This window comes from Chrysemys picta, chromosome 13 (assembly GCF_011386835.1).
Source record: "Chrysemys picta bellii isolate R12L10 chromosome 13, ASM1138683v2, whole genome shotgun sequence".
In the NCBI taxonomy this organism is placed as follows: Eukaryota; Metazoa; Chordata; order Testudines; family Emydidae; genus Chrysemys; species Chrysemys picta.
In genome coordinates this window covers 23,070,090-23,097,049 of record NC_088803.1, presented here as the reverse complement: position 1 = coordinate 23,097,049, position 26,960 = coordinate 23,070,090, and the positions used below count along the sequence as shown (strand labels likewise).

General features: G+C 46.2%; 1 protein-coding gene across 4 annotated transcripts in view; it reads left to right on the top strand.

Annotated features, from left to right (window-relative positions):
- MMP24 (matrix metallopeptidase 24) overlaps nt 1-26,960 on the top strand; it is a 165,289-nt gene that overhangs the window by 118,946 nt on the left and 19,383 nt on the right. For all 4 annotated transcript variants that reach the window (XM_065566595.1, XM_065566596.1, XM_065566598.1 and 1 more), the window contains 2 exons: nt 332-493; nt 26,191-26,405. In XM_065566595.1, coding sequence (XP_065422667.1) covers nt 332-493; nt 26,191-26,405 — 377 coding nt within the window. The remainder of the gene's footprint in view (nt 1-331; nt 494-26,190; nt 26,406-26,960) is intronic.

Below are 26,960 nucleotides of genomic sequence, written 5' to 3'. Positions count from 1 at the left end.
GCCTAAAATAAATGTGCACCGAAAGGAGAAATTTGCATGTGGTACTTCAAATGACTTTTTTTAATATGGTGGTATGTGAACCAATAAATTTTAGGAAACACTGGTGTAGAGATCCCTGGAATTACTATAATTGTAAATTGATTTTATATTGCCACACATTGTACGTGCTACGCAGTAGAATCCCTTTTCAGTAGCTGGTAGTGTTGCTACTGGCTGCACAATATCCAAGGTTGATTCTTGTACTGAGAATGTCTAGGGTTTCAGCTATGGGTTACAGAGTTATTAACCTATCTAGCTAGGAAGTTAATTGGCACATGTGTTTTCTCTGTAGGGAATGATCTCTTTCTGGTTGCCGTCCATGAGCTGGGTCACGCCCTGGGCCTGGAACACTCCAATGACCCCAGTGCTATTATGGCTCCTTTCTACCAGTACATGGAAACACACAACTTTAAACTCCCACAGGATGATCTCCAAGGAATTCAAAAAATATACGGTGAGCAACATTATCCATATGTTTATTTATACTGGGCCCAAGTGTGCTGCTGGGTATCTTACAGACACACAAAGGTACTGTTCCTCCCCCACAGAGTTTGCAGTCTATGAGCCAGATTCTCTCCTGTGGCAGGGAGGGTGGGGGGCCATCAGGAAGCTGGTTACAGCTCCCTGGTTCTCATCCTGGCTTCAGCCCCAGGGGACTGCTCTAATATTCACCAGCTGACAGCTGTCACCAAGCCCAAGGAGCCTGTGGCAGGGAGACCCAAACCGGGCAACGTTACCTCAGCCCCACCGCCTCCCAGGGTCTCGTCGACTCCTGCCCCCGTGGGGGTCCAGTCGAGTCTGGGCCCTCACTGCTCTCCAGACCAGCATGGCAGAGAGCTTTAGCTCCCCTCTATGCTGGAGACATTTGAGGTGGCTCGGGACCTTATACACCTCACGGTGCCATCCTCCCTACAGAGAAGGGACAAGTCGCCGGTGACTGCCCGACCCCCGATTCCGTAAAGAGTCAAACCGGCTATGATGGTGCGCTGATCTCCATCTGCAGCACGCCTCTCCCCAGCATGGGCCACCTGCATGGGGGAGCCACACCAGTCCCCCAGCACCACTCACCGTCACCGTGGAACACCGCTCCTCCGTGGTCCTCCTTCTTGGAGACCTCGGAAGGGGAATCCCACTGCTCCAATAGGACCAGGAGCAGAAGGTCCAGGTCCCGGTGTGATCACCAGCCCTGTCCGGCACTGTGGCCTGCCCAGTGGCAACCCCTGGTGCAGAGGCCCTTCTGGATGCCCTGGGCTTACCATCAGAGCCAGGGACAGAGCCAGGGATCAAGATCCAGATCGGTATCAGTGGCGTCGGCATCCTTTGTCCCTCCAGGGGCAGTGTTGGCACCGGCATCAGCAGCAGCACCGACACCCCTGCCTTTGCCTGGAGCTCCAGCACCAACGTGGACACTGGCACTGTTGACAGTGCGGCAGCGGCGACCTCAGCACCAGTGACTGTGGAGGCAGTGACATGGCAACACCAGGTGCCACATGATCCCTTTGGCGCCGAGGGGAGTGAGCAAGGCCCATTACCAGGGCTTTCGTCCTCGTCCTCCCCAGATAAGGCCATGGTGGGGACATCAACGGCCCCGGCCTTGGAGGACAGCAGGGTCTTACAGCAACTGCTGTGGCGGGTGGCCCAGAACCTGGCGATCCAGGCAGAGGAGGTGGTAGAGGATGCTGACCCCATGGTGGACATCCTCACCCCATCTATGCCTGCCTGCATTGCCCTGTCACTGATTAAGACCATCACTGAGACCACAAAGACCTTGTGGCAGACCCTGGCTTCTTTGCCCCCTATGGCCAAGAGGAATGAAAGGTGGTACGTTGTTTCCTCAAGCGGGTATGAACACCTATATGCCCACCCACCCCCCTGATTCCCTGGTTGTTGACGCAGCCAATCAGCGTGAGCACCAGGGCTATCAGGGAACCTCCCCTAAAAATCAGGAGGCTAAAAGCTAGACCTATTTGGGAGGAAGGTCTATTCAATGGGGAGGTTGCAACTCCACATATCTAACCAGCAGGCCATCGTGAGCGGATACTCATAGAACACCTGCGGCGCGATGGCCAAATTTGCGGAATTGCTGCCGCAGGACTCCCATGCAGAATTCTCTGCGCTGGTGGAGGAAGGGAAGCTGATATCATGGGCCTCCCTACAGGCGGTGTTGGACGGGGCAGATGCGGCCACCCATGCAATGACTACAGGGATGGCAATGAGGAGGAGTTCCTGGTTGCAGGTCTCTGGTCTCCCCTATGAGGTCCAGCAGACTATTCAGGACCTCCCCTTCAAGGGTTCGGCCCTCTTTACAGAGAAAACTGGTAAAAGATTCCACCGTTTAAAGGACTCAAGGGCCACCCTCAAATCCTTGGGCTTCCATACCCCCATGACTCAGTGGAAGCATTTCTGGCCACAGCCTCCCCTGCGGTTCTACCAACCGCAAAACCAGCAGCACGGTCCTCGGAGGAGGAACAGGAGCAGTAGGAAAAGACCTCACCCATCCTCAGGCCAGGGCTCTGGCCAATCCAAGCTGACTTCAGGCCAAAAGCAGGCCTTTTGAAGGCATGCTCGAGTATGACGCACCAGTGCCATGACTGGATCCATCCCTCCTTACCTTTTTGTCCAGACTATCCCCTTTCTACCCTGTGTGGGCCCGTATCACATCGGACCGTTGGGTGCTCCGCATGGTAGAGAGAGGATATTCGCTCCTATTTTCTGCCCTCCAGCACTTCCACCCTCCTTCCTTGTCCCTCTTCATGGACCCTTCTCATGAACAACTCATACGGGAGGTGCATTCGCTCCTATTGCTGGGGGGGAGTGGAAGAGGTTCCTCAGGAGCTGAAGGGCAAGGGCTTCTATTCCCGGTATTTCCTAATACCGAAAACCAAGGCAGTCTCAGGCCCATCCTAGACCTGCGAAATGTCAACAGGTTTGTGAAGAAACTGAAGTTCCTCATGGTCTCTTTAGCCTCCATCATCCCTTTCTTGGATCCAGGGGCCTGGTACACCGCCTTTGACTTGAAGGACGCGTACTTTCACATAGCAATAACTCCGTCCCACAGAAAATACCTCAGGTTTGTGGTAGCAACAACCACTACCAGTTCACAGTCCTCCCGTTCGGCCTGTCAGTGGCGCCTCGAGTGTTTACCAAGGGCAAGGCAGTGGTGGCCGTGTTCCTGCGTAGGCGACAGGTACAGGTGTTCCCGTACCTCAATGACTGGCTGATCAAGGACCGCTCCAGGGCTGAAGTGGATGCACAAGTTGACTTCATAAAAACGTTTGAGAAACTGGGCCTTCTCCTGAACATGGAGAAATCTACGCTGTCCCCGGTTCAGTGGATAGAGTTTATAGGTGAGGTACTGGACTCTACACAGGCCAGGGCATATCTCCCAGAATCAAGGTTCCAGACCCTGGGCGATATCATTCGAAGTCTCAGGCAGTTCCCCACCACCACAGCAAGGAATTGCCTGAAACTCCTGGGACACATGGCCGCTTGTACCCACGTGGTGCAACATGCCAGGCTCAGACTCCGGCCGCTCCTATCGTGGCTAGCCTTGGTGTAACGACTGGTTCAGGACAGTTTGGACAGGGTCATGGCTCTGCCTTGCCCAGTCCTCGACTCCCTCCTGTAGTGGCTCAACACACAGGTGGTGTATGCGTGTGTCCCCTTCATCAGTCCTCAGCCATCCCTCTAGCTGGTGACAGTCACGTCAGCCTTGGGTTGGGGCATACATCTGGGAGACCTCAGGACACAAGGCCTCTGGTCTCAGGTGGAGCTCAGTCTCCACATCAGTGTCAGAGAGCTGAGAGGGGTGCACCTAGCATGCCAGACTTTCCGAGCCCACTTGGCAGGGAGATGTGTATCAGTTATGACAGACAATACTATGGCGATGTTTTATATCAACAAACAGGGGGGGGGCATGCTCCTCTCCCCTGTGCCAGGAAGCTCTCATGCTGTGGGACTTTTGTCTAACTCATTACGTACCCCTGCAAGCATTATACCGCCCTGGAGTACAGAGTGAGTTGGCAGACTATCTCAGCAGGTCGTTCCACAGCCATGAGTGGTCCCTGCGCCTGGACGTTGCAAACTCCATCTTCCAATGGTGGGGTTTTCCCCAGATAGACCTGATCGCTATGCGACGCAAAAGGAATTGTCAGCAGTTTTGCTCCTTTCTGAATCACAGCCCAGGCTCCATCTCGGTCGCGTTCCACCTCCGGTGGGGGGACCACCTCCTATACATGTTCCTTCCCATCCCTCTCGTTCACAAGGTGCTTCTCAAAGTACAGAGGGAAGAAGTTTCAGTGATATTAGTAGCTCCAGTCTGGTCCTGCCAGCACTGGTACACATCTCTCCTTGAAATGTCCGTGGAAGCCCCGGTCGCCTTGCCAATCTTCCTGGATTTGTTAACTCAGGATCACTTCTATCTCCAGCACCCGAACCTCGAGTCATTGCACCTCACGGCATGGAAGCTCCATGGTTGAATCTGATGGAGCTCTGTTCGGATCTGGTCAAACAAGTCCTTAGGAAACCCTCCACCAGGGCTATCTACCTGGCCAAATGAAAGAGGTTTTAGATCTGGTCGGCACAACACCATCCGTCTCCAACGCTTGTGTCCATACCCCTTATACTGGACTACCTTCTCGATCTTAAGCAGCAGGGGCTGTCCATGTTGTCAATAAAGGTTTACTTGGCTGCCATCTCTGTCTTCCATCCAGGTGCAGGGGGATGGTTGGTCTTTGCCAACCCTATGGTCGGCCATTTCCTGAAACGTCTTAACAGGCTATATCCGCACGTCCAACAGCCGGTCCCGGCTTGGGACCAGAATCTGGTCCTTTCCAGACTGATGGGGCTGCTCTTTGAACCACTGGCGACTTGCTTTCTGCTCTACTTCTCGTACAAGGTGGTGTTTGTGGTAGCTATAATCTTAGCCAGGAGGGTGTCTGAGCTCAAGGCCCTAACATCAGAGCCTTCCTACACTGTATTCTACAAAGACAAGGTTCAGCTCAGGCCGCAACCAGCATTCCTCCCTAAGGAACCAGGACATCTTTCTCACAGTTTTCTCATCCTAAGCCGCACACTAAGCAGCAGGGACAAAGGCTTCAGTTGCTGGATGTTCGCCGGGCGTTAGCCTTTACATCGAACAAACCAAACCATTCCGGAAGTCCATTCAGCCGTTCATCGCGGTATTACTTTAAGTTAAAGGGATTACTTTAAGTTAAAGATGCATGAGCTGTCAGAGGCCTGTATCCCAAAAAAGGGAAAAAGATTACTAAGCAAGAGATTTAGACCGAGCTGGATGAGCGACCGACTCAAAGGGGCAATTAGGAAAAAACAGAAAGCGTACAAAGAGTGGAAGAGGGGAGGGATCAGTAAGGAAACTTACCTTAGTGAAGTCAGAGAATGTAGAGATAGAGTGAGAAAGGCCAAAAGCCGTGTAGAGTTGGACCTAGCGAGGGGAATTAAAAGCAATAGTAAGAGGTTTTACAGCCATGTAAATAGGAAGAAAGCAAAGAAGGAAGAAGTAGGACCGCTGAAGACTATAGCCGGAGAGGAGATTAAAGATAATCTAGGCATGGCGCAATATCTCAACGAATATTTTGCATCGGTGTTTAATGAGGCCAATGAAGGTATTAGGGATACTAGCACCGTGGCAGAGGGGCAAACAGAATGGGGGATTACCATATCCGAGGTAGAAACAAAACTCGAACGCCTTAATGGGGCTAAGTCGGGAGGACCGGACGATCTTCATCCGAGAATATTGAAGGAATTGGCGCGGGAAATAGCAGGCCCATTAGCGATAATATTTAATGAATCTGTAAACTCGGGGGTGGTTCCGTTAGACTGGAGAATAGCTAATGTGGTTCCTATTTTCAAGAAAGGGAAAAAAAGTGATCCGGGTAACTACAGGCCTGTTAGTTTAACATCTGCAGTGTGCAAGGTGCTGGAGAAAATTCTGAAACTAGTTGAGGACCTTGAGGTTAATGGCAAGTGCGATAAATTACAACATGGTTTTACGAAGGGCAGATCGTGCCAAACGAATCTGATCTCCTTCTTCGAGAAAGTAACGGACTTATTAGATAAGGGAAATGCGGTGGACCTAATATACCTGGATTTCAGTAAAGCGTTTGATACTGTACCCCATGAGGAATTATTGGTTAAACTGGAAAAGATGGGGATCGATATGAAAATCCAGAGGTGGATAAGGAATTGGTTAATGGGGAGAATGCAACGGGTCGTATTGAAGGGTGAACTGTCAGGTTGGAGGGAGGTTACCAGTGGAGTTCCTCAGGGTTCGGTTTTGGGACCCATTTTATTTAATCTATTTATAACTGACCTCGGAACCGATTGCAGGAGTGGACTGATAAAGTTTGCGGATGATACGAAGGTGGGAGGCGTTGCCAATTCGGAGGAGGATAGGGATATTCTGCAGGGAGACTTGAATGAGCTTGTGAATTGGAGTATCAGAAATAGGATGAAATTTAATAGTGAAAAGTGTAAGGTGATGCATTTAGGGATGACTAACAACAATTTTAGTTACAAGCTGGGGACGCATTGGTTAGAAGTAACGGAAGAGGAGAAGGACCTAGGGGTTCTTGTAGACCGGAGGATGACTATGAGTCGACAGTGTGACGTGGCGGTGAAAAAAGCCAATGCGGTCTTGGGATGCATTAGGCGAGGTATATCTAGTAGGGATAAGGAGGTGCTGCTTCCGTTGTATAAGGCGCTGGTGAGACCTCATTTGGAGTACTGTGTGCAGTTCTGGTCTCCCATGTTTAAAAAAGATGAACTCAAATTGGAACGGGTGCAGAGAAGGGCCACTAGGATGATCAGAGGAATGGAAAACCTGTCGTATGAAAGGAGACTAGAGGAGCTCGGGTTGTTTAGTCTGACAAAACGAAGGCTGAGGGGGGATATGATTGCTCTCTTTAAATATATCAGAGGGATAAATACAAGGGAGGGAGAGGAATTATTCCAGCTTAGTACTAATGTGGACATGAGAACGAATGGATATAAACTGGCCGTGGGGAAGTTTAGGCTTGAAATTAGACGAAGGTTTCTGACCGTCAGAGGGGTGAAATATTGGAACAGCCTTCCGAGGGAAACGGTGGGGGCGAGGGACCTATCTGGTTTTAAGATTAAGTTAGATAAGTTTATGGAGGGAATGGTTTAATGGTAAAACATATTAGCTGAGGAATACCGAGCAATGGCAGGTAAATAGTATAATGGTTAACAAGGGTCAGGCTGGAGACTCTTGCCTACATGTTCGGGGTCTTACTGATCGCCATATTTGGGGTCGGGAAGGAATTTTCCTCCAGGATAGATTGGCTGAGGCCCTGGAGGTTTTTCGCCTTCCTCCGCAGCATGGGGCAGGGATCGCTAGCAGGAGGGTTCTCTGCCAATTGAAGTCACTAAAACACAGGATTTGGGGACTTCATCAGCAGAGTCAAGGGAAGGGTAGGGACGGTTTTGTGGCCTGCAGCATGCAGGGGGTCAGACCAGATGATCATAATGGTCCCTTCTGACCTTAAAGTCTATGAGTCTATGAGCAGACAGAATGAAAGGACTCCCAATCTCCTCCCAAAGGATTTCATCATGGATCACGTCCTGCATCCGGGAATGCTACAACCTGGTGAAGGTGCCTGCCCCTCCGCTCACAGCTCACCCCACCAGGGCACAAGATTCGTCAGCAGCATTCCTGGCACACATGCCAACCAAGGAAATATGCAGAGTAGTGACATGGTCCTCCATTTATACATTCACATCGCATTATGCCATTATCCAGCAGGCCAAACACGATGCAGCCTTTGGTAGAGCGGTACTTCAGTCAGCGAACATTTAAGCTCTGACCCCATCTCCAAAATTTAGACTTGAGAATCACTTAATTGGAACTGACATGAGCAATCACTCGAAGAAGAAAAAACGGTTATTCACCTTCTTGTAACTGTTGTTCTTCGAGATGTGTTGCTCACGTCCATTCCAATACCCACCCTCCTTCCCCTCTGTTGAAGTAGCTGGCAAGAAGGAACTGAGGGGGGTGGCGAGTCGGCAGGGCTCTATATCAAGCGCCATGAAGGCGCGACCCCAAGGAGTGCCCAAGCCGACCCTACTGATACTGCTAGGGGGAAAACTTTCTGGCTGCTGTGCACGTGATGCGCGCACACCTAATTGAAATGGACATGAACAGCACGTCTCGAAGAACAACAGTTATGAGAAGGTGAGTAAACTTTTTTTATAGGTAATGATTGTGTATTTTCAGTGGGGAAAGGAGACTTGAGCAGGTGGGGGCTGGCAGAAAAGAGGAATCTGGGTGAGGAGAAGATGCTGTTGGAGAAAACTGTGGGTTGGGAAGATAATATGACCCCAGGGTGAGGGAGGGTGGGGAAGTGTGGTCAGAGGATGGTGACTGAGCAGGGAAATGAGCAGAAGTGAATGTTTGATGGACAGGTGAGAAGTGAAACAGTGAATACTTGGGCAGAGGTTCAAAGAGTGGCTGCATGAGGTGGGACAATATCAGGGTAAGGTTCCAAAGGGAATGGGAGATTTAACTGGGGAATAGACATTCACTCATCCTTTAAGAAATTTCTTTACTAGTTTGTGATTGGACCAAGATTTACCGTTAATCCACTGATTAAATGCTGGCATTACTGATAAATGAACCCTTACAGACAATAATAATGGACCATAACATTCAAGGAATAATTGATAATTTAGAATTTCTGGAACGTGAGCATTCAAGGGAACCACATTGGTACTTTCTGATCATAATAAATCTCTTTTGCATTGTCTAAAGTAGCATTTACAGGTGACATCTTTTCCAGGATTCAGTATAATGTTTTGTACATCAGCAGAACACAAATGTTCAACAGATCTCGAGATGCAATCACCCACATCGTCGAATTTAGTGAGCTCAGGTTGGAATGAAGTACTCATCCCTCTTGCTGAGTCAGTAGGTCTGGGTCCAAAGGCAGATGTTGAAATATTCCTCGCCCCTTACCTCCCCAGACAGATGCAGCAAATCCAGAAACCAAAGATGTCTGTCCCAAGCTGAGGCTATGGGAACCACAAAACTAGGTGACTGGGCAACAAAGTGGCAGATGAAATTCCATGTTGATAAATGCAAAATAATTCACATTGGAAAACATAATCCCAACTATATGTAGAAAACATTGGCTCAGTGTCAAAAAAGCTAACAGAATGTAAGGAACCAGTAGAAAATGGATAGGTAATAAATAATTATCAACCTGTGGAACGCATTGCCAGGAGATGTTGTGAAGGCCAAAACTATAACTGGGTTCAAACAAGAATTAGATAAGTTCATGGAGGATAGATCCATCAATGGCTAAGATGATCCGGGAGGGTCTGGGTGTTCTGAGCCTCTAACTGGCAGAAGCTGGGAGTAGACGACAGGGGATGGATCACTTGATAATTACCCTGTTCTATTCATTTCCTCTGAAGCATCTGTCATTGGCCACAGTCAGAAGACAGGATACTGGGCTAGATGGGCCATTAGTCTGACCTACTATGGCTGTCCTTATGTTCTTATATTCACTCTGACTCAATCCTGGTTGATCTTGTTGATTACTCTTTGGACTGGTGGAATGGAGGGAAAGGCGTCACATAGACCCGGGCAGTGTGCCCAGCATCCATCCAGTGCTGATGATGAAGCCAGTGGAGACTTTTGTGTTTGAGAACAGTGATTAGACTTGGCAAGTTTGTTTTCTCAGTTACCTTGGTGTCAGGAATGTTGGTTTCCCATTTGATATTGATTACAGTGAAGATGGGGGTGCAGCATTTGTGTAGTCTTCTCTCATACCTGCTGTAGGTGGTCCAGGTCTCACCACCATGCAGCAGTGTCTGGTAGACCCTTATCTTGGTGTTCAGTGGTAGTTGCCTTTCCAGTGTGAGAAATAAGCTCGTCATTGAGAGGTAAGTTGATCCTAATAGCAGAACTTGCGTATAACTTCTAGCACGGTGTTAACTATTGAACCCTCTGCTGTGGTCAACACACCTTGTGCCACAATCATTGTCTTCTTTACACTGATGGCTAGTTCTAATTCATCACATACTAGCACAGAGCTATTGCAAAGTTGCTGAAGCCCTTCGTCACTGTGTGCAACAAGCACTGTCATTAGTGAAAAGAAGTTCCCTTAGCAGCAGACTTTGCTTTTTGCTTAGTTTAGGTGAGTTATCACAGCCAAAAAAGCATGATCAGAAAAGGTATCAGTGGCTCACCTTTTTTTCAGATCCCCTTTAAAAACAAAAAAGCAGCATCAGATATGAAATTGACATCTTTGTTTTTTAGTCGGTTGTTCAAATCAATGTTCATTAAAAGTTTCTGCTGGTTCTGTTTGACTCCTTCCTAAACCAAAGTTACTTGAACAACAACAATAGTGAAGATGATACAATGTTATAGTCATAAGAGTTAAGACAATACAAAATCAGAGGGTTTTCTCCATAGGAGATAAGATGAGGCAGTGTTTTAGGTAGAGGCCTTCACATAGCACAGTGTAATGAGAGTTCTAGGCCAATGATGGGGTACAAACTGGGGTAGTGCTGTGTTCCCAAGCTCACTGTATGTCGATATAACAACGAACTCTGCGATGTTCATTCTCAGTGGGCTGTAGTGACACCAGAGTTAAGGCTGCACCACAGTTTTTGCTTAAGGAATGATGTTAAGCTTTCCCTACACTGTGTGTCTAGAACCTTAAGGTTAATTTAAAATATTCCTTGTACTTTTTAATATGCTTGAATTTTTAAGTTCAGTTTGAAAAAAGAACAATCTAAGCTAATTTCTAACTGTTTCCAAAATCGCAGCACAAATGTGTGTGAATGGAAGCAGCTTGGGGGCGGGAGGGGAAGGGACACCTTCTAGCCCCACCACCACTAACAGTCCTCCTCCTCCTCCCAGCAACCCCACCACAGCCTGCCACTCCCCACACCACCCTGCTGTTGTGCAATGCACTACCCTGGTGCTCTGCCTTCCGGATATGGGGAACTGGAATGCCTCTGTACCCCAACACCCCATTAGCCCTGCAAACCAAGGAGACTATTGAGCCTCCTGAACATACTGGGCAAGGAAATCGTGTCAGGAGCAGTGCGCCAGGCTATCTTTGGAACTGCAGGTCAGTGGTATTCATTTTGGGGGAAACAAAATAGCCTCCCCTCCCCCCCACAACCCAGCTTACACTCAGTGAGGTAACTGACCCTGTATAAAAGTAACAAGGAAACTAACAACAGCAAACCCTGCAGTTAGTGACAGTTGATGTGCCCCACCCAAAACTTTGAAGGCAGGGCAATATCAAGCTAAGGGAAAAAAAACCAGCATTCCTTGTCACCTTCACATGCCTATAATACCGTCTGCAACAGAACGCAGCATTCATTAGTATCTCCAACAGGTACTGGAAAGGTATGCATACCACAACTTCATCCAACTCATGCTGTCTCACACAACCTAAGCCATGACCTCTGCCGTGTTCAGGGAGGATAATACTACGCGTGTGGACCGAGTGCCAGTGAGATGGGCCCGTCTGGTGATACAAGAGAGCAGGAGGTCGCTGTTAAGGTTTTGTGTGAGAGCAGGATGTTGGAGTGCGTATACTTGTTGGGATCCACTGGAGATGGCAGTGAATGTCTTAGGGAGTACTGGGCTCGGATACTGACCAGGTTGTTAGACCATTTGACACTGTTATACCAAGGGACACTGAGTATTTTCCCCTTAATTACTTTAGAGAAGTTCTCTGGCCTGTGCTATACAAGAGCCAACCTAGATGATCACAATGGTCCCTTCTGGCCTTGGAATCTGTGAATCTATGAACTTTTATTGTCATGCTTTTAATAGCCCTCCAATTTAAACACGACAGGGCTGGTGGCAGGGCACGGTCAGTGTGGAGCCCTTGCCTCTGGAACTCCCCCTTTGGTCTGACGCAGCCTAAGCATGGCTTAGCTATTCTCCCAGACCTTCAAAAGCAGCGTAGGTTGAGCAAGGTCGAAATGGGTTAAAGGTGATGATGAAAATTGTTAGTCCTGACTGAAGAGTGGATGAGGAGGAGTTGGTTACTGAGGGGGCCCTGGGGGTTCCATGAATCCCTCACAGAATTCAGCCCTTAACGCAGAATTCTGCTACAGAAACATTTTTAATTTAAAATAACATATCTAGCTCTTATGGTTGCAAAGAAAACTTTCCAGACCAAGTATAACTGAAGCAGTGTAGTCTTCCTGAGTCTGCAGAGAGGTTGGAAGAATACCTGAGCAGACTAAATTCTTGGTCTGTTGGAGTCAGTGAGGTTTATTTTTGTATGAGACATCAGTGCCCACTCAGATGATGAATTTTCTAGGTTAACTGACTAAAGCCATCATGACTATGATGAGTGAGTTCTGGTGGGGTTGGGATTGGAGGACGGAGTTGGCTTGGAGATCTCAAGGCTGCTGTTTTCCCTGGCCAGCAAAGAGTGACTAGGGTGCACAGTTTGATTCTCACAATTAACTGGGTGACTGAAGCTTTAGGCTGCAGCTTGCATGCCACGGAGCAGTTGGGACACCCTGGCAGGGGAGTTCACTTCCTTGGAGTGATCCTCTTGTCTTGCTTTGACAGATTGAGGTAGGAGACATTTTGTTATAATCCCTCTATTGTGTTTAATTTGTGAGTGAATTCAGTGCCCCTTAAACTAAGGGGGATGATCAAAACTATGCAGCCCTGTATTCTGTACAAGCTACATCACAAAAGGCTTGGCAGGGTTAAATCCAAGACCATGGATGACACATGGTCTATGAGAAACAAGTTTTTGGTCTCTCATTCCTCAGAGTCGTTTGCAGCTCCATCACTAACTGCCACCACAGCTGGCACTAACTGCCCCCACTTTGTCGATTGGATTATTTACCTGTCCGTCCTAAACTCTTCATCTGAAACCCAAAACAGCTCTTGATAGACAAAAGACGATGTCCTTTCTCCAAAGAGCATGTGGCCTCAGCTGGGACCAAACATGCTGAGAGATGGGGATAAGCACAAGGGGTGGCTGGAGGGAGGGGCTACAGCAATTGGACTGTACCACTGTTCAGATCAGAGACACACATCTTCAGGATTTTGTAATTTCTGGTGATACTGTTGCTAAGTGGCAAGACTAGGCCTTGAACAGGTCAAGGATGGGGCTTCCAGGGGAGTGTGGGCACTGCTAGGAGGCCAGGGAATTAATGGATCCTGGCGACTGAACTCCCCTGTCCTCCCTATGTGAGGTCCCTTCAGGCCAGAACTGAGGCATGTTGAGTGTAGAGGAAGCTTCTGCAGCCTGTGCGCTGTGTGTTGTGTGGCTGAAGAGAACACTTCAGTCTGAAGGGCTAGTTGCAGTGTGGTGTCTATTAAATGTATACCACAAATTAAAAAACATAGAGGACCAAAAAAGTGCCACCATGGCTAAAAAACAAAATTAAAGAAGCGTTTAGAGCAAAAAAGATATCCTTTAAAAATTTGGAAGGAAAATTCTATTATGGAAAATAGGAAGGAGCATAAACTCTGACCACCAGTCAAGTTTAAAAGTATAAAAGGAATTTGAAGAGCAACTAGCCAAAGACCCAAAAACTAACAGCAAAAAAAATTTTTTAAGTACATCAGAAGCCTGCTAAACAATCAATGGGGCCACTGGAGAGGAGAGGTGCTAATGGTGCACTTAAAGAAGACAAGATCATTGCAGAGAAACCAAATGAATTATTTGCATCAGTCTTCACTGCAGAGGATGTGAGGGAGATTCTCACACCTGAGCCATTCTTTTGAGATAACAAATCTGAGGAACTGTCAATAGAGGAAGTTTTGGAACAAATAGTAATAGGTCACCAAGACTAGAAGGTATTCACTGAAGAGTTCTGAAGGAACTCAAATTTGAAATTGCAGAACTACTAACCGTGGTATCAGAGCAGCAGCCGTGTTAGTCTGTATCCGCAAAAAGAACAGGAGTACTTGTGGCACCTTAGAGACTAACAAATTTATTAGAGCATAAGCTTTCGTGGACTACAGCCCACTTCTTCGGATGCACATCATATGCATAACTGTGGTATGTACCCCATCATTTAAATCAGTTTTTGTACCAGATGACTGGAAGATAGCTAATGTGATGTCAATTTTTAAAAAAGGCTCCAGAGGTGATCCCGGCAATTACAGTCTAACTTCAGTACCAGGGAAATTGGTTGAAACTATAGTAAAGAACAGAATGATCAGACATATAGATTAACATGATTTGTTGGGGAAGAGTCAACACAGCTTTGTAAAGTTAAATCATGCCTCAGCAATCTATTAGAATTTTTTGTGTGGGTCAACTAACATATGGACAAGAATGATCCAATGGATGTAGTGTACTTAGACTTTCAGAAAGCCTTTGACAAGCTCTTAAGCAAAGTAAGCAGTCATGGATCAGTAACTGGTAAAAGATGGGGTAAACAGTGAGGTGGTAAAATTTGCAGATGATACAAAATTACTCAAGATAGTTAAGTTCAAAGCAGACTGTGAAGAGTTACAAAGGGATCTCATAAAACTGGGTGACTGGGTAGCAAAATGTCAGATGAAATTCAGTGTTGATAAATGCGAAGTAATCCACATTAGAAAACATAATCCCAACTATACATATACACAATGATGGGGTCTAAATTAGTTTTTACCACTAAAAAAAGGATCTTGGAGTCGTGAATAGTTCTCTGAAAAATCCGCTCAATGTGCAGCGGCAGTCAAAAAAGTGAATAGAATGTTAGGAACCATTAGGAAAGGATGGATAATAAGACAGAAAATGCCATAATGCCTCTATATAAATCCATGGTATGCCCACGTCTTGAATACTGCGAGCAGATCTAATTATAAAAAAATATTAATCTCAAAAAAGATATATTGGAATTGGAAAAGGTACAGAGAAGGGCAAAAAAAATTTAAGGAGTATGGAACAGTTTCATAAGAGATTAATAAGACTGGGACTTTTCAGCTTTGAAAAGAGACAACTATGATAGAGGTCTATAAAATCTTGACTGGTGTGGAGAAAGTGAATAAGAAAGTGTTATTTACTCCTTCACATAACACAAGAACCAGGGGTCACCTAATGAAATTAACAGGCAGCACGTTTAAAACAAACAAAAGGAAGTACTTCTTCACACAATGCATAGTCAACCTGTGGAACTCATAGCCAGGGGATCTTGTGAAGGTCAAAAGTGTAACTGGGTTCAAAAAAGGATTAAATAAGTTCAAGGAGGAAAGGTCTATCAATGGCTATTAGCTAGGATGGGCAGGGATGGAACAACATACTCTGAGTGTCCCTAGCCTCTGTTGGCCAGAACTGGGAGTGGATGATGAGATGGACCACTTGATTGCCTGTTCTGTTCATTCCCTCTGAATGAAGCACCTGGCATTGGCCACTGTTGGAAGACAGGATACTGGGCTAGATGCACCATTGGTCTGACCCAGTCTGGCCGGTCTTATGTTCTTACCTTCTCGGATATGAGGCCAAGGATCACCTTTGCCCCTGATTGGGTAGGAGACCTACAGTATTGGTCCACTGCTACAGATTAATGGACCCATAGATTTTTCTGAGCTCTTTGAGGGAACATATTGTATGGATAGTGGACCACTCTGTCGATAACCTGGTAGGACAGTATGATTAATTTTGTCCCCAACTATCGACACAGTGGCTCCTAAATGCCTCCTCTCTCTGTGTTATCTTCACAGGTCACCTTGGTATTCAGATGGTCAGCAACACATGAAGCATGAAGGGAGGAGGCTAAAGTGCCAGTGATGGAAGTCACTCTCAAGGTGATCAGTCATGACACACAGACTTTTTGAAGTTTTATGCCATGGTTGAGATGGAGTTGAAGAAAGTTTTCTTCTTCCCCACGCAAGAAGTCTCAATCCAGGGTGCCTAATTGCATACACAAGGTTTAGCATGTCTTGCTGTGACGAATTTTCTATCTACTTCACTGATTAGGCTCAGACCAGATAAGCTGCTTCTGTGGTGGCAGGTCCATGTCATGCAAACAAATGCAATGTTTTTCTCTCATTCAAATTCAGCCGGTTTTGCTCATTGATGTTCTGAAAGTGCTTGGCGAACTTAGAGCTACAACCTGTGGTTTGGCTCTGATACCTCTTGTTTGGCTCTATCAGGCACTGGTTCACAATTGGTGGATATAGTCAGTGCCTGTAATAGAGGTTAGAGTGGCAGCATCTCTTAAATAAGCATTTGTTAAGCCTTTGTTCACAAAGCCATTATCTCTGATGCTGTTGCTGATAAGTGGTCTGTCTACTCTTCGGAGCTGAGGGGCTCATTCTCCGCTGGAAGAGACATGCTGTCATTGCAATAGCATACTGAAAAGAGAGGGCAGTGCAAGTGGCAGTAGGAGCCAGCTGGCCCGAGTACATATCTAGTTTCTCAGATGGGCACGAACTCAGGACAGCTCCCCGCTCCCACTGCTTGCACTGCCATGGCCACATTCTATTTTTAGTATTAGCTCAATGAGACCCACCACAAGCATACCTCCTTGAGCTGGGAATCATACCCAAAACAGTCAATCTTCAGCCTGCCTCCAGCCTTCCTTTTTGGGGACAGTTACAGGGAAGCGATTCTGGCAGTACTGAAAATCCCAAGATTGCATGGGCCTCTTTCACTCTGGATTTAGACCAGGCTATGGTACAAAGACGGTCCTGGTCTGATGGTCTGTTGCTAAGAGGTGTGGGGGGTTTTGGTCAAAATCTATGCAGCTCCTTTAGATCTTTCAGCTGCTTTTGATACCCCTGACCATAGAGCAAGAGAGAGCTGTATGTGAGTAGTAATGTTCTCTAAAAAAGGACCCAGGGGCTGTGTGTTGTATGAGTGCTCTTCTGCCCTAAGGATTATCTCATGTGGAATGTAGCACGGTTTTCTTCACCTTACTGACCAGAATGAGGACAACTCTGGCTAAAAGCCCATCCTGATTTGATAGCAAAATGAAGGCAGCAACGAGAAATAAAAAAGCAACGTAACAAATGGAATAAGGGGGAAACAGACACCAATTGATATGAATTCAAAATTATTAAGTTCAGAAAATGTATAAGGGAACTAAGGACATCAGGGAAAAATCCATGGCTGGCACAGCTAGGGACAATAAGAAGGAGTTTTTAAAGTTTATTAGGAACAAAAGAAATCCTAGGAATGGTATAGGCCCATTACTAGATGGAGATGGTAAAATTGTTAATAATGATGCAGAAAAGCCAGTAGTGATCAGTAAATATTTCTGTTCTGTATTTGGAAAGGAGGATTATGTACTTGTATCTCATGAGATGATGTACTTACCAGTCCATTAATAACTGAGGAGGATACTAAACAGCATCTACTAGGGATATGCATTTTTAAATTAGAAGCCCCAGATAACTTCCCCCAAGAGTCTTAAAAGAATTTGCTGAGGAGATCTCTGGCCCACTGATGTTAATTTTTAATATGATATTTTCTCATAGACTCATAGACTCATAGACTTTAAGGTCAGAAGGGACCATTATGATCATCTGGTCTGACCCCCTGCATGCTGCAGGCCACAAAACCGTCTTCTTATCTCTCCCTTTCTTAATGATTCTCAACATTCTGTTTGCTTTTTTGATTGCTGCTGCACATTGAGTGGATGTTTTCAGAGAACTATCCACAATGACTCCAAGATCTCTTTGTTAAGTGGTAACAGTTAATTTAGACCCCATCATTTTATATGTATAGTTGGGATTATGTTTTCCAATGTGCATTACTTTGCATTTATCAACACTGAATTTTAGCTGCTTTTTTTTGCCCAGTCACCCAGTTTTGTGAGATCCCTTTGTAGCACTTCGCAGTCTTCTTTGGACTTAACTTTATTGAGAAGTTTTGTATCATCTGCAAATTTTGCCACTTTTTTTTTAACCCCTTTTTTCAGATCATTTATGAATATGTTGAATACGACTAGTCCCAGAACAGACTCCTAGGGGACACCACTATTTACCTCTTTCCATTCTGAAAACTGATAATTTATTCCTATCCATTGTTTCCTATATTTTAACCAGTTACCTATCCATGAGAGGACCTTCTCTGCTATCCCATGACAGCTTACTTTGCTTAAGAGCTTTTGGTGAGGGACCTTGTCAAAGGCTTTCTGAAAATCTAAGTACACTATATCCATTTGATCCCCCTTGTCCACATTCTTGTTGATTCCCTCAAAGAATTCTAGCAGATTGTTGAGGCATGATTTCCCTTTACAAAAACCATGTTGACTCTTCCCCAAAAAATTATGTTAATCTACGTGCCTGACAATTCTGTTTTTTACTATAGTTTCAACCAGTTTGCCCAGTAGTGAAGTCAGGTCAGGCTTACTCGCCTGTAATTGCCGGGATCACCGCTGGAGCCCTTTTTAAAAATTGGCATCACATTAGCTATCCTCCAGTCATTTGGTACAGAAGCTGATTTAAATCACAGTTAGTAGTTCTGCAGTTTCACATTTGAGTTCCTTCAGAACTCTTGGGTGAATACCATCTGGTCCTGGTGACTTCTTACTGTTTAATTTATCAATTTGTTCCAAAACCTCCTCTAATGACACCTCAATCTGGGACAGTTCCTCAGATTTGCCACCTAAAAAGAATGGCTCTGGTTTGGGAATCTCCCTCACATCCTCAACTGTGAAGACTGATGCAAAGAATTCATTTAGTTTCTCCGAAATGGCCTTATCATCCTTGAGTGCTCTTATAGCATCTCAATTGTCCAATGGCCCCACTGGTTGTGTAGCAGGCTTCCTGGTTCTGATGTACTTAAAAATGTTTTTTGCTGTTACTTTTTGAGTCTTTGGCTAGCTGTTCTTCAAATTCTTTTTTGGCCTTCCTAATTATATTTTTACACTTCACTTGCCAGAGTTTATGCTCCTTTCTATTCTCCTCACTAGGATTTAACTTTCATTTTTTAAAGGATGCCTTTTTGCCTCCCACTGCTTCTTTTACTTTGTTGTTTAGCCACGGTGGCACTTTTTTGGTTCTCTTACTATGTTTTTTAATTTGGGGTATACATTTAAGTTGAGTCTCTACTATGGTGTCTTTAAAAAGTTTCCATGCAGCTTGCAGGGATTTCACTTGCGCTGCACCTTTTAATTTCTGTTTAACTAACTTCCTCATGTTTGTGTAGTTGTCCTTTCTGAAATTAAATGCTACAGTGTTAGGCTGCTGTGGTGTTTTCCCAACCACAGGGATGTTACATTTAATTATATTATGGTCACTATTACCAAGCGCTCCAGCTATATTCACCTCTTGGACCAGATCCTGTACTCCACTTAGGACTAAATCAAGAATTGCCTCTCCTCTTAAGATTCTATGTTACAGTTTGGTTCATTTAACATTTTTACTTCATTTGATTCTATGGTTTCTTTTACATATAGTGCCACTCCCCCACCAGCATGACCTGTTCTGTCTTTCTGATATAGTTTGTACCCTGGTATTACTGTGTCCCTTTGATTATCCTCATTCCACCAAGTTCTGTGATGCCTTTTTTATCAATATCCTCATTTAATACGAAGCCCCCAAGTTCACCCATCTTATTATTTAGATTACTAGCATTTGTATATAAGCACTTTAAAAAATTGTCACTTTTTACCTGTCTGCCATTACATGATGTAATTGAATGGGACTCTTTTTCATTTGACTGTTTCTCATCAGATCCTACCCATATTTTATCATCTTCCATCATCTCCTCTTTACCAGGACATAGAGAATCTCCATGAATAGATCCTCCCCTAAGGGATGTTTCTGGACGAAACACGTGCTCCTCTGCATCTGTCGGCTTTCCCCGAGCCCTTAGTTTAAAATCTGCTCTACGACCTTTTTAATTTTAAGTGCCAGCAATCTGGTTCCATTTTAGATTAGGTGGAGCCCATCCTTCCTGTATGCCTTATACTGCTATGCAATATACAAGCTATATTAGGTCCAATATTTCTTTAAAAGGAATAATATGCACACAGCTTGCCATCCCAAATGGAGTTTCCTAGACACTTCAATTTAAAGACAATGGATTAGATAAAGCAAGTTTATTAACTACAAAGAGAGAGATTTTAAGTGAGTACAAGTAATGAGGCATAAAAGTTAGAAATGGTTACAAGAAAAATAAAGATAAAATGCATCTGGTGCCTAACTTAACAAATTTCAGAGTAGCAGCCGTGTTAGTCTGTATCCGCAAAAAGAACAGGAGTACTTGTGGCACCTTAGAGACTAACAAATTTGTTAGTCTCTAAGGTGCCACAAGTACTCCTGTTCTTTTAACTTAACAAACTGTGTTAAATTTAATGCAGAGTTTTCTCTCCACACGCATTCAACAGTCTCACTGACCAAACTTCTTCTTCGAGTGCTTGCTCGTGTCTCCTGGTTTTAATCCCTGCTTCACATGTAACAGGCCTATGTCTGTTAGTGACCCGCACAATAGTTGTCTGCAGTGCCTCATGGAATCCCACGTGAAGGAGCATTGTCACATCTGTAAGAACTTTCGACCGCGGACACAGAGGGAACCCAACACAACATACGACTCAGAGCCCTCATAATGCAGGCAGCCCTGTGCTCAGCCTCGGCCCGAAACGGAACCCAGCACTTCGGCCTCTGTGCGTAGCACACCTCAGGCACTGGGCTCCTCCCGGCACCGTTCCCCATCCCCAGTGCTGAAAAAGAAGCCAAAGAAGACAGAACCGGGCAAGCCCGATAAAGGTGCTCTGGGCAAAGGACCCTGTGCGGCCCTTATGCCCACTCTGGACCCACACAAGGGCTCTGCCCTAGGAAGTGTCCCCCCCACCCCCAGAACATCTGCTACCAACTCCGGGGTCTTGGTCGTGTCTGCGGCCAACGAGAGGGATAAGCAGGGTCCCACCAGTTCCACCCCTAAAAATAAAGACACTAAGAGGTTGGACTTGTTTGATCGCAAGATTTATTCTACGGCCAGCCTCCAGTTTCGGGTGGCGAACCACCAGGTCCTCTTGGGCCGCTATAATTTTAACTTGTGGGGCTCCATTCTCAAGTTCAAAGACTCCATGCCCCAGGAGGTGGCCCAGGAGTTTGCAACTCTGGTGGAGGAAGGCACCACAGTGGCTCGGTGCTCCCTCCAAATGGCCTGGGATGCGGTTGATTCGGCTGCCTGAGTGGTCACCTCAGCAGTGGTTATGAGGCGCAGTTCCTGACTCCAGACTGCAGGCCTGCTCCAGGAGATGCAGGCCTCTATCCGAGACCTCCCATTTGATGGTGTCAGCCTTTTCTCCAACCAGACGGACGCACGGCTGCACGGCCTTACGGCCACACGGGTGACTCTCCGCTCTCTGGGGACACTCCTCACACTCCTCAGACGTCGAGGCAGCTGTTCCAGCCTCCTCTGCCACCGCGACAGTGGCAGCCTCATCAGGGGCCTACAAAGAAACAGGACACTGGGTTTAGCCACTGCCGCCCGTTGCTGTCCCGCTCCCCTGCACAGCCTGGCCTGGCGAAGCACCAAGGGGACCAGAAGCGCTCATTTTGAGGGTGCACCCAAGAGCAACGCACCAGCCATCTGCCCGGATTCTTCCCGCCCTTTCCTCTACCTCCTCTCCCCTTATTGTTCGGCCTGGGCCAGGGTTACGTCGAACTGCTGGGTCCTGGACATAATTGCTCGGGGCTATACATATTTTATCAGGATGATACTGATCAGCAAATTATGAGTTTTCAAATGATTGTTACAATAGTGTGTAGGGTGTGAATACAGGGGTACATTCTGTTACAGTTCCAATATTCAAAATAAGCAAACGAGATGACCAGGGTAAGTAGGCCAGTTAGCCTGACATCAGTCCCAAGCAAAAAAAATGAAAAAAATTGATATAAGATTCAATTGATAAATAATTCAACGATGGGAATATAATTAATTACAGTCAACATGGCTTTATGGAAAAGAGGTCTTGTTAAACATCTGTTTTCATTCTTTGAGAAGATTACAATAGCTGCATAGATGTACTGTATTTAGACTTTTGTAAAGCATTTGACTTTGTATCACACAACATTCTGATTAAAAATTACTTCTAGACAATATCAATAGAGTACATGGTAACTGGCTAACTGACAAATCCCAGAAAAGTAACAGCCAATGAGGAATCATCTTTGCATGGGAGTGTTTCCAGTGGGCTTCCTCAGGGATCAGTTCTAGGCACAATGAAATTCAATATTTTCATCAATGTTTTGAAGTAAATATAAACTCATTGCTAATAAAATGTACAGATGAAACAAAGATTGGCAGAGTGATAAATAATAACGGGGACAGGGCAATCACACAGAAAAACTGGGTTCTCTTTGTAAACTGGACCACTTCAAACAAAATATGTTTTAATACAGCCAAGTGCAAAGTTACATCCAGGAACAATGAACGCAGACCCTATCTTCCAGGGCCTGCATTCCACGGGGACTGTGCCTGGAAAGCAGTGATTCTGAAAAGGGTTTAGGGGTCATAGTGGACAAACAACTCACCATGAGCTTCTCATGGAGAAAAGAGTCACAAAAATGATTCAAGGGCTGGAGAAAATGCTTCGCAATGAGAGAGCTTTAAAGAGCTCCATTTGTGTAGCATATCAAAAAGAAAAGTAAGTTTATTTGATTATAGAGTCTAGGTATGTTCATGGGGAGGTAATACTAGGTACTAAAGTTCTCTTTAATCTAGAGGATAACAGTATAACAAGAATCTGTGGCTGGAAGATGAAGCCAACAAAAATAAACTTAGAAACAAGGCACACATTTTTAACAGTGAAGGTGATTGACCGCTGGAAAAAACTACCAATGGAAGTGGTGGATTCTCCATTTCTTGATGCCTTTCTGGAAGATATGCTTTAGCATATCCGCATAGTGCTCTCTTCCCCACAACGATGGGTATGTCTACACGGCAATTGGACACCCGCAGCTGGCCTATGCCGGCTGACTTGGACTCGCAGGGCTCAGGCTAAGTGGCTGTTTCATTCAGGGCCGGCTCTGGCTTTCTGGCTGCCCCAAGCAAAAAAAAAAAAAAAACCTGCAGCGCAGCCAGAGCCAGGGTGCAGGGGGACTCCCTGCCCTGCAGATGTGCCCTGGCTAGCGGGGGAAGGGGGAGGGAGCAGGGGGAGAGAGAGAAGGGGAGCGGCCAGGGCTTCAGCGGGGCGTTGCCTCGTGGCCCCTCCCGCTGTGCCCCCTGCCGGGAGGGCTCCACACCACTCCGGTCGGCTGGGAGGGAAGGACGCGGGCTGCCCTGCCGGGCTTGCTGCAGGGCACTCCTGTCCTCCACGCCGCTGCCCCCTACAGGGTGGCCGGAGCGGAACAACAACAACAAAAAAGCGGCCGTGCCGCCCTAGGATTGGGCGGAATGCCGCCTCCTACAAGCTGCCACCCCAAGCACCAGCTTGCTCAGCTGGTGCCTGGAGCTGGCCCTGGTTTCATTGCAGTGTAGACGTTCGGGCTTGGGCTGAAGCACAGACTCTAGGTCCCTGCGTGGTGGGAGGTTTGCAGAGCTTGCACTGCAGACTGACCCCGAATCGCAATTAAACAGCCCCTTAGCCTGAGTCAGCTGGCACAAGCAAGCTGCGGGTGTCTAATTGCAGGGTAGACAGACCCTATGTGGCCTTGGAGCAAAACTGCAAAGAGGAGCTAGCCAGACACTCCAGCCAGTAGGAACAGAAGCAGCCAAAGTAGGGACCTTTTTCACCTCTGAACATTCCAGTCAAACCTGTAGAAAGTTCTGACTCTGCCCTGTGCTGATAAGTTGTTTGCTCCAATCCTCCCCGTCTCTCCTCAGTCCCTTCACCTCAGATTCACTCCACACCTGTCCTTACACTCTTCTGCCCCATCCCCCTCACCTCCCTTCTCTTTCCATTTAGCTGATCCCCTCCGAAGTAACTCCCCTCACGAAAAAAAATGTGGAAGTACGGTATTGTTGGTTGTCCACAGAAATGGCAGAATTGAAGGAGAAAACAGACCTCTAGTGGAGAAGGCCTGCAAGGTCATGGGACTCCCCTCAGAGCTGTCAGCAGCAAGGGAGTAGGGGTGGGTGCTGGGAGTGAGTTAGGGCTGTGGGTTTGCTGAGAGGATTTATTGGTGGGGCAGGATGGGACACTAAGAATCCCTCAGTGCCAACTGGCAAAGAATTCCCTGTTTTGTAACAGGAACTCCTATCAGGCCTGAATGTGACACTTTATACCTCGGTGGAAGCGCCGTGTAACCCCCATATTCATCATTTGTTCATAAATCTAGTTCTTTTCTTTAAAACAAAACAAGACAAAATCACACAAAATGGGACAGAAAAATATAGCAAAGATGGATGCAACTTCTGCCGCTGGTGCTCTCCTTCACTTCCAGCCTTTCTGCTGGGAAATTACAGGCCTGGCTCATGGTTTTATTAGCCACTCCAAGATCTGACAAATGTTCACCAGCATTAGGGAGTTTAAAGCATTGCTTTTAGCTGCCTTTCTGGTCCTATGCTTACAGCAGTATTGCAAAGGGTGGAGTCAGCTTGGTGCCTAAGCCTATTGCTTATTAGACAGCTGCCCAAAAGATAATGTCAGTACCCAGGAGAAATAAGGTGAGGGGAAAAAATGATACACAAGGGAGGAGATGAGAGCAGGAACCTCAGGCACATGCCTTAGGTGTTGTTCAGGAGTTAATCTCTGGAGGGGGTGATGCCATCTGATTCCCTCTCTATGGCCTGCTCAGAATGTCTTTCCAGATCAGGGCAACACAGACCCATTGGCATCATGGTGGATGCTGGGGTCCCTCCCAGGAGACAATCTGCTAGGGACAGCAACGGCCATGATGACGAAGTTCACTCCCAGTCTGCCCGCCCCACTGGCTCTTTAAGTGACCCCCACATAAGCACTGTCTAGCTGGGGGTGGCAACCTCAGCCTATTAAAATTAACCAGGCAAAACACATTTGGGGGTTTCCAGCTATAAGCATTTCCAGAATCCATCCTACCCCAAGGTCTAGGAGCTTTCAGCTTGTTGTTATGCCAACTGGAGACCTTGCCAGGAGCATGGCAGATCCTTTATCACAGCCCTTTTCACTTCATCCAGCTGGTACCAGTTTTTCCTCTCGCTTTTAACAACATTTCTATCTAACAGGCTCAGAAGGATGTTTATGGCCTTGTACAATTTAGGGTACAGGTCTCCACACAGAAATGAGCTCATTGTATATCTTTACAGCATGTAATGTTTCTGCGTGTTTGTGCCGTCATTTGGTCAGATCACAGAAGTGCTCAAACTGGAAACCTTCTATGAAAGGCAGTGGCGTCACTTTTCTGACCAGTTCCCCAGACTGGGCATTAAGGACAGTGTTAGGCGGGAGCTGCCATAATTTGAATTAGTCCTGATCATGTACGTCCATTAGCGATCCCAGGGTATTTTTCTGCAAACAGGGGTGTTAAACCCAATAGCCTGGCTAAACTGAACTGGGGTAATTGCATTCTGCATCCCTTGCCATTTCCATTGGCTACTGTATTATTTTTCACCTCCTGACTTTAGCTGTTCTGTGGTGCCATTAAACAGCTATTGCCTCTCCCCCCAGCAGGAGTAGCAGTGGGTGTTATTATTTCAGATTCCTTCTTGCTTATCTCCCATACTCCTTGCATCTGTGAACAGACACTTCAATACATTAACTTATGTTAAATTCTTATTGTTTCAGAATAGCTCTGACTTTTCTCCTGTTACTTTTCCTGGAAGCACCAGCCCTATAGTTCAAGTTAGGTGAATGCTCCCCTCCTCCAGCTCTTCTGTGTCTGGCAACTGCTGCTTATGTCTGTGCAATGTGTAAGGGCAGGTCTACGGTGCCGCTTAAGTCGAAAAAGACAACCCCCCCCAAGCAACACAAGTTACAGCGACCTAAGCGCTGTCCGCACCGGCGCTATGTCAGCAGGAGACACTCTCCCACCGACATAGCTTCCACCTCTTGCGGATGTGGAGTAATTCTGCTGCCGGGACAGTGCTCTCCGTCAGCATAGAGTGTCTTCACCAGACACGCTACAGCGGCACAGCTGTGCCGATGCAGCGCTTCTAGCATAGACCTGCCCTAAGGAATGAGTGAGAGATTTCTGGTGAGTCCCTGGACAGGAATATTTGATCAATGTGTTGGCTTTCAAATGTCCTAGGACTAAAAACAGGCATTCCAACTGGTCACCTTTCTAATCAGTTTTCTTTTCTTTTTTAGGTCCACCTGCTGAGCCACTGGAGCCCACCAGACCTTTACCAACTCTTCCTGTGCGCAGGATTCATTCCCCTTCGGAAAGGAAACATGAAAGACAGCCAAGACCCCCCAGGCCACCTTTAGGTGATAGGCCATCAACTCCAGGCATGAAACCCAACATCTGTGATGGCAACTTTAACACTGTGGCTCTGTTCAGAGGAGAAATGTTTGTTTTCAAGGTACTAAATCTGTCTTACCAATGATGTTTTCTTTAAGTTTTACATCCTGGAAAAGAATAATACGTGTAAATAATTACACATTATCAGCTATTTTACGGTACCACTTTGCTCTACTGAAAACAGTTCTATTATGTGTAACTGACATAATCAATGAGCATGAGAATTTTGAAAGGAAAGTTTTAGCAGATTCAAAAATACTTTACTAGCACTTGGCATGGTGCCTAAGGAGAAGGGCATAAATGAAAGAGTGTTCTTTGTGATGTTCATATCTTGTTTTGCCTTCAGAATTACCTTCAATCCTTGACAAAAAATAAACCAGGTTCTGTTTAATGTTTTTAAAGCAAAAATATCAGATAGCAGACTCTTCTAAACAGCCATGCAACCTACAGTTGAGAAGCACCCTTCTTTCACTAATTCATTGTTCAATGGCATTCTTCCTACATAGCAGATGTAATCATGAAGCTATATTAACAAATCTGTATCTAGAATACATCAGCATTTTGATGATATCTTACTTTACTACTACTTAGCTCTTTTCATCAGTAGAACTGAAAT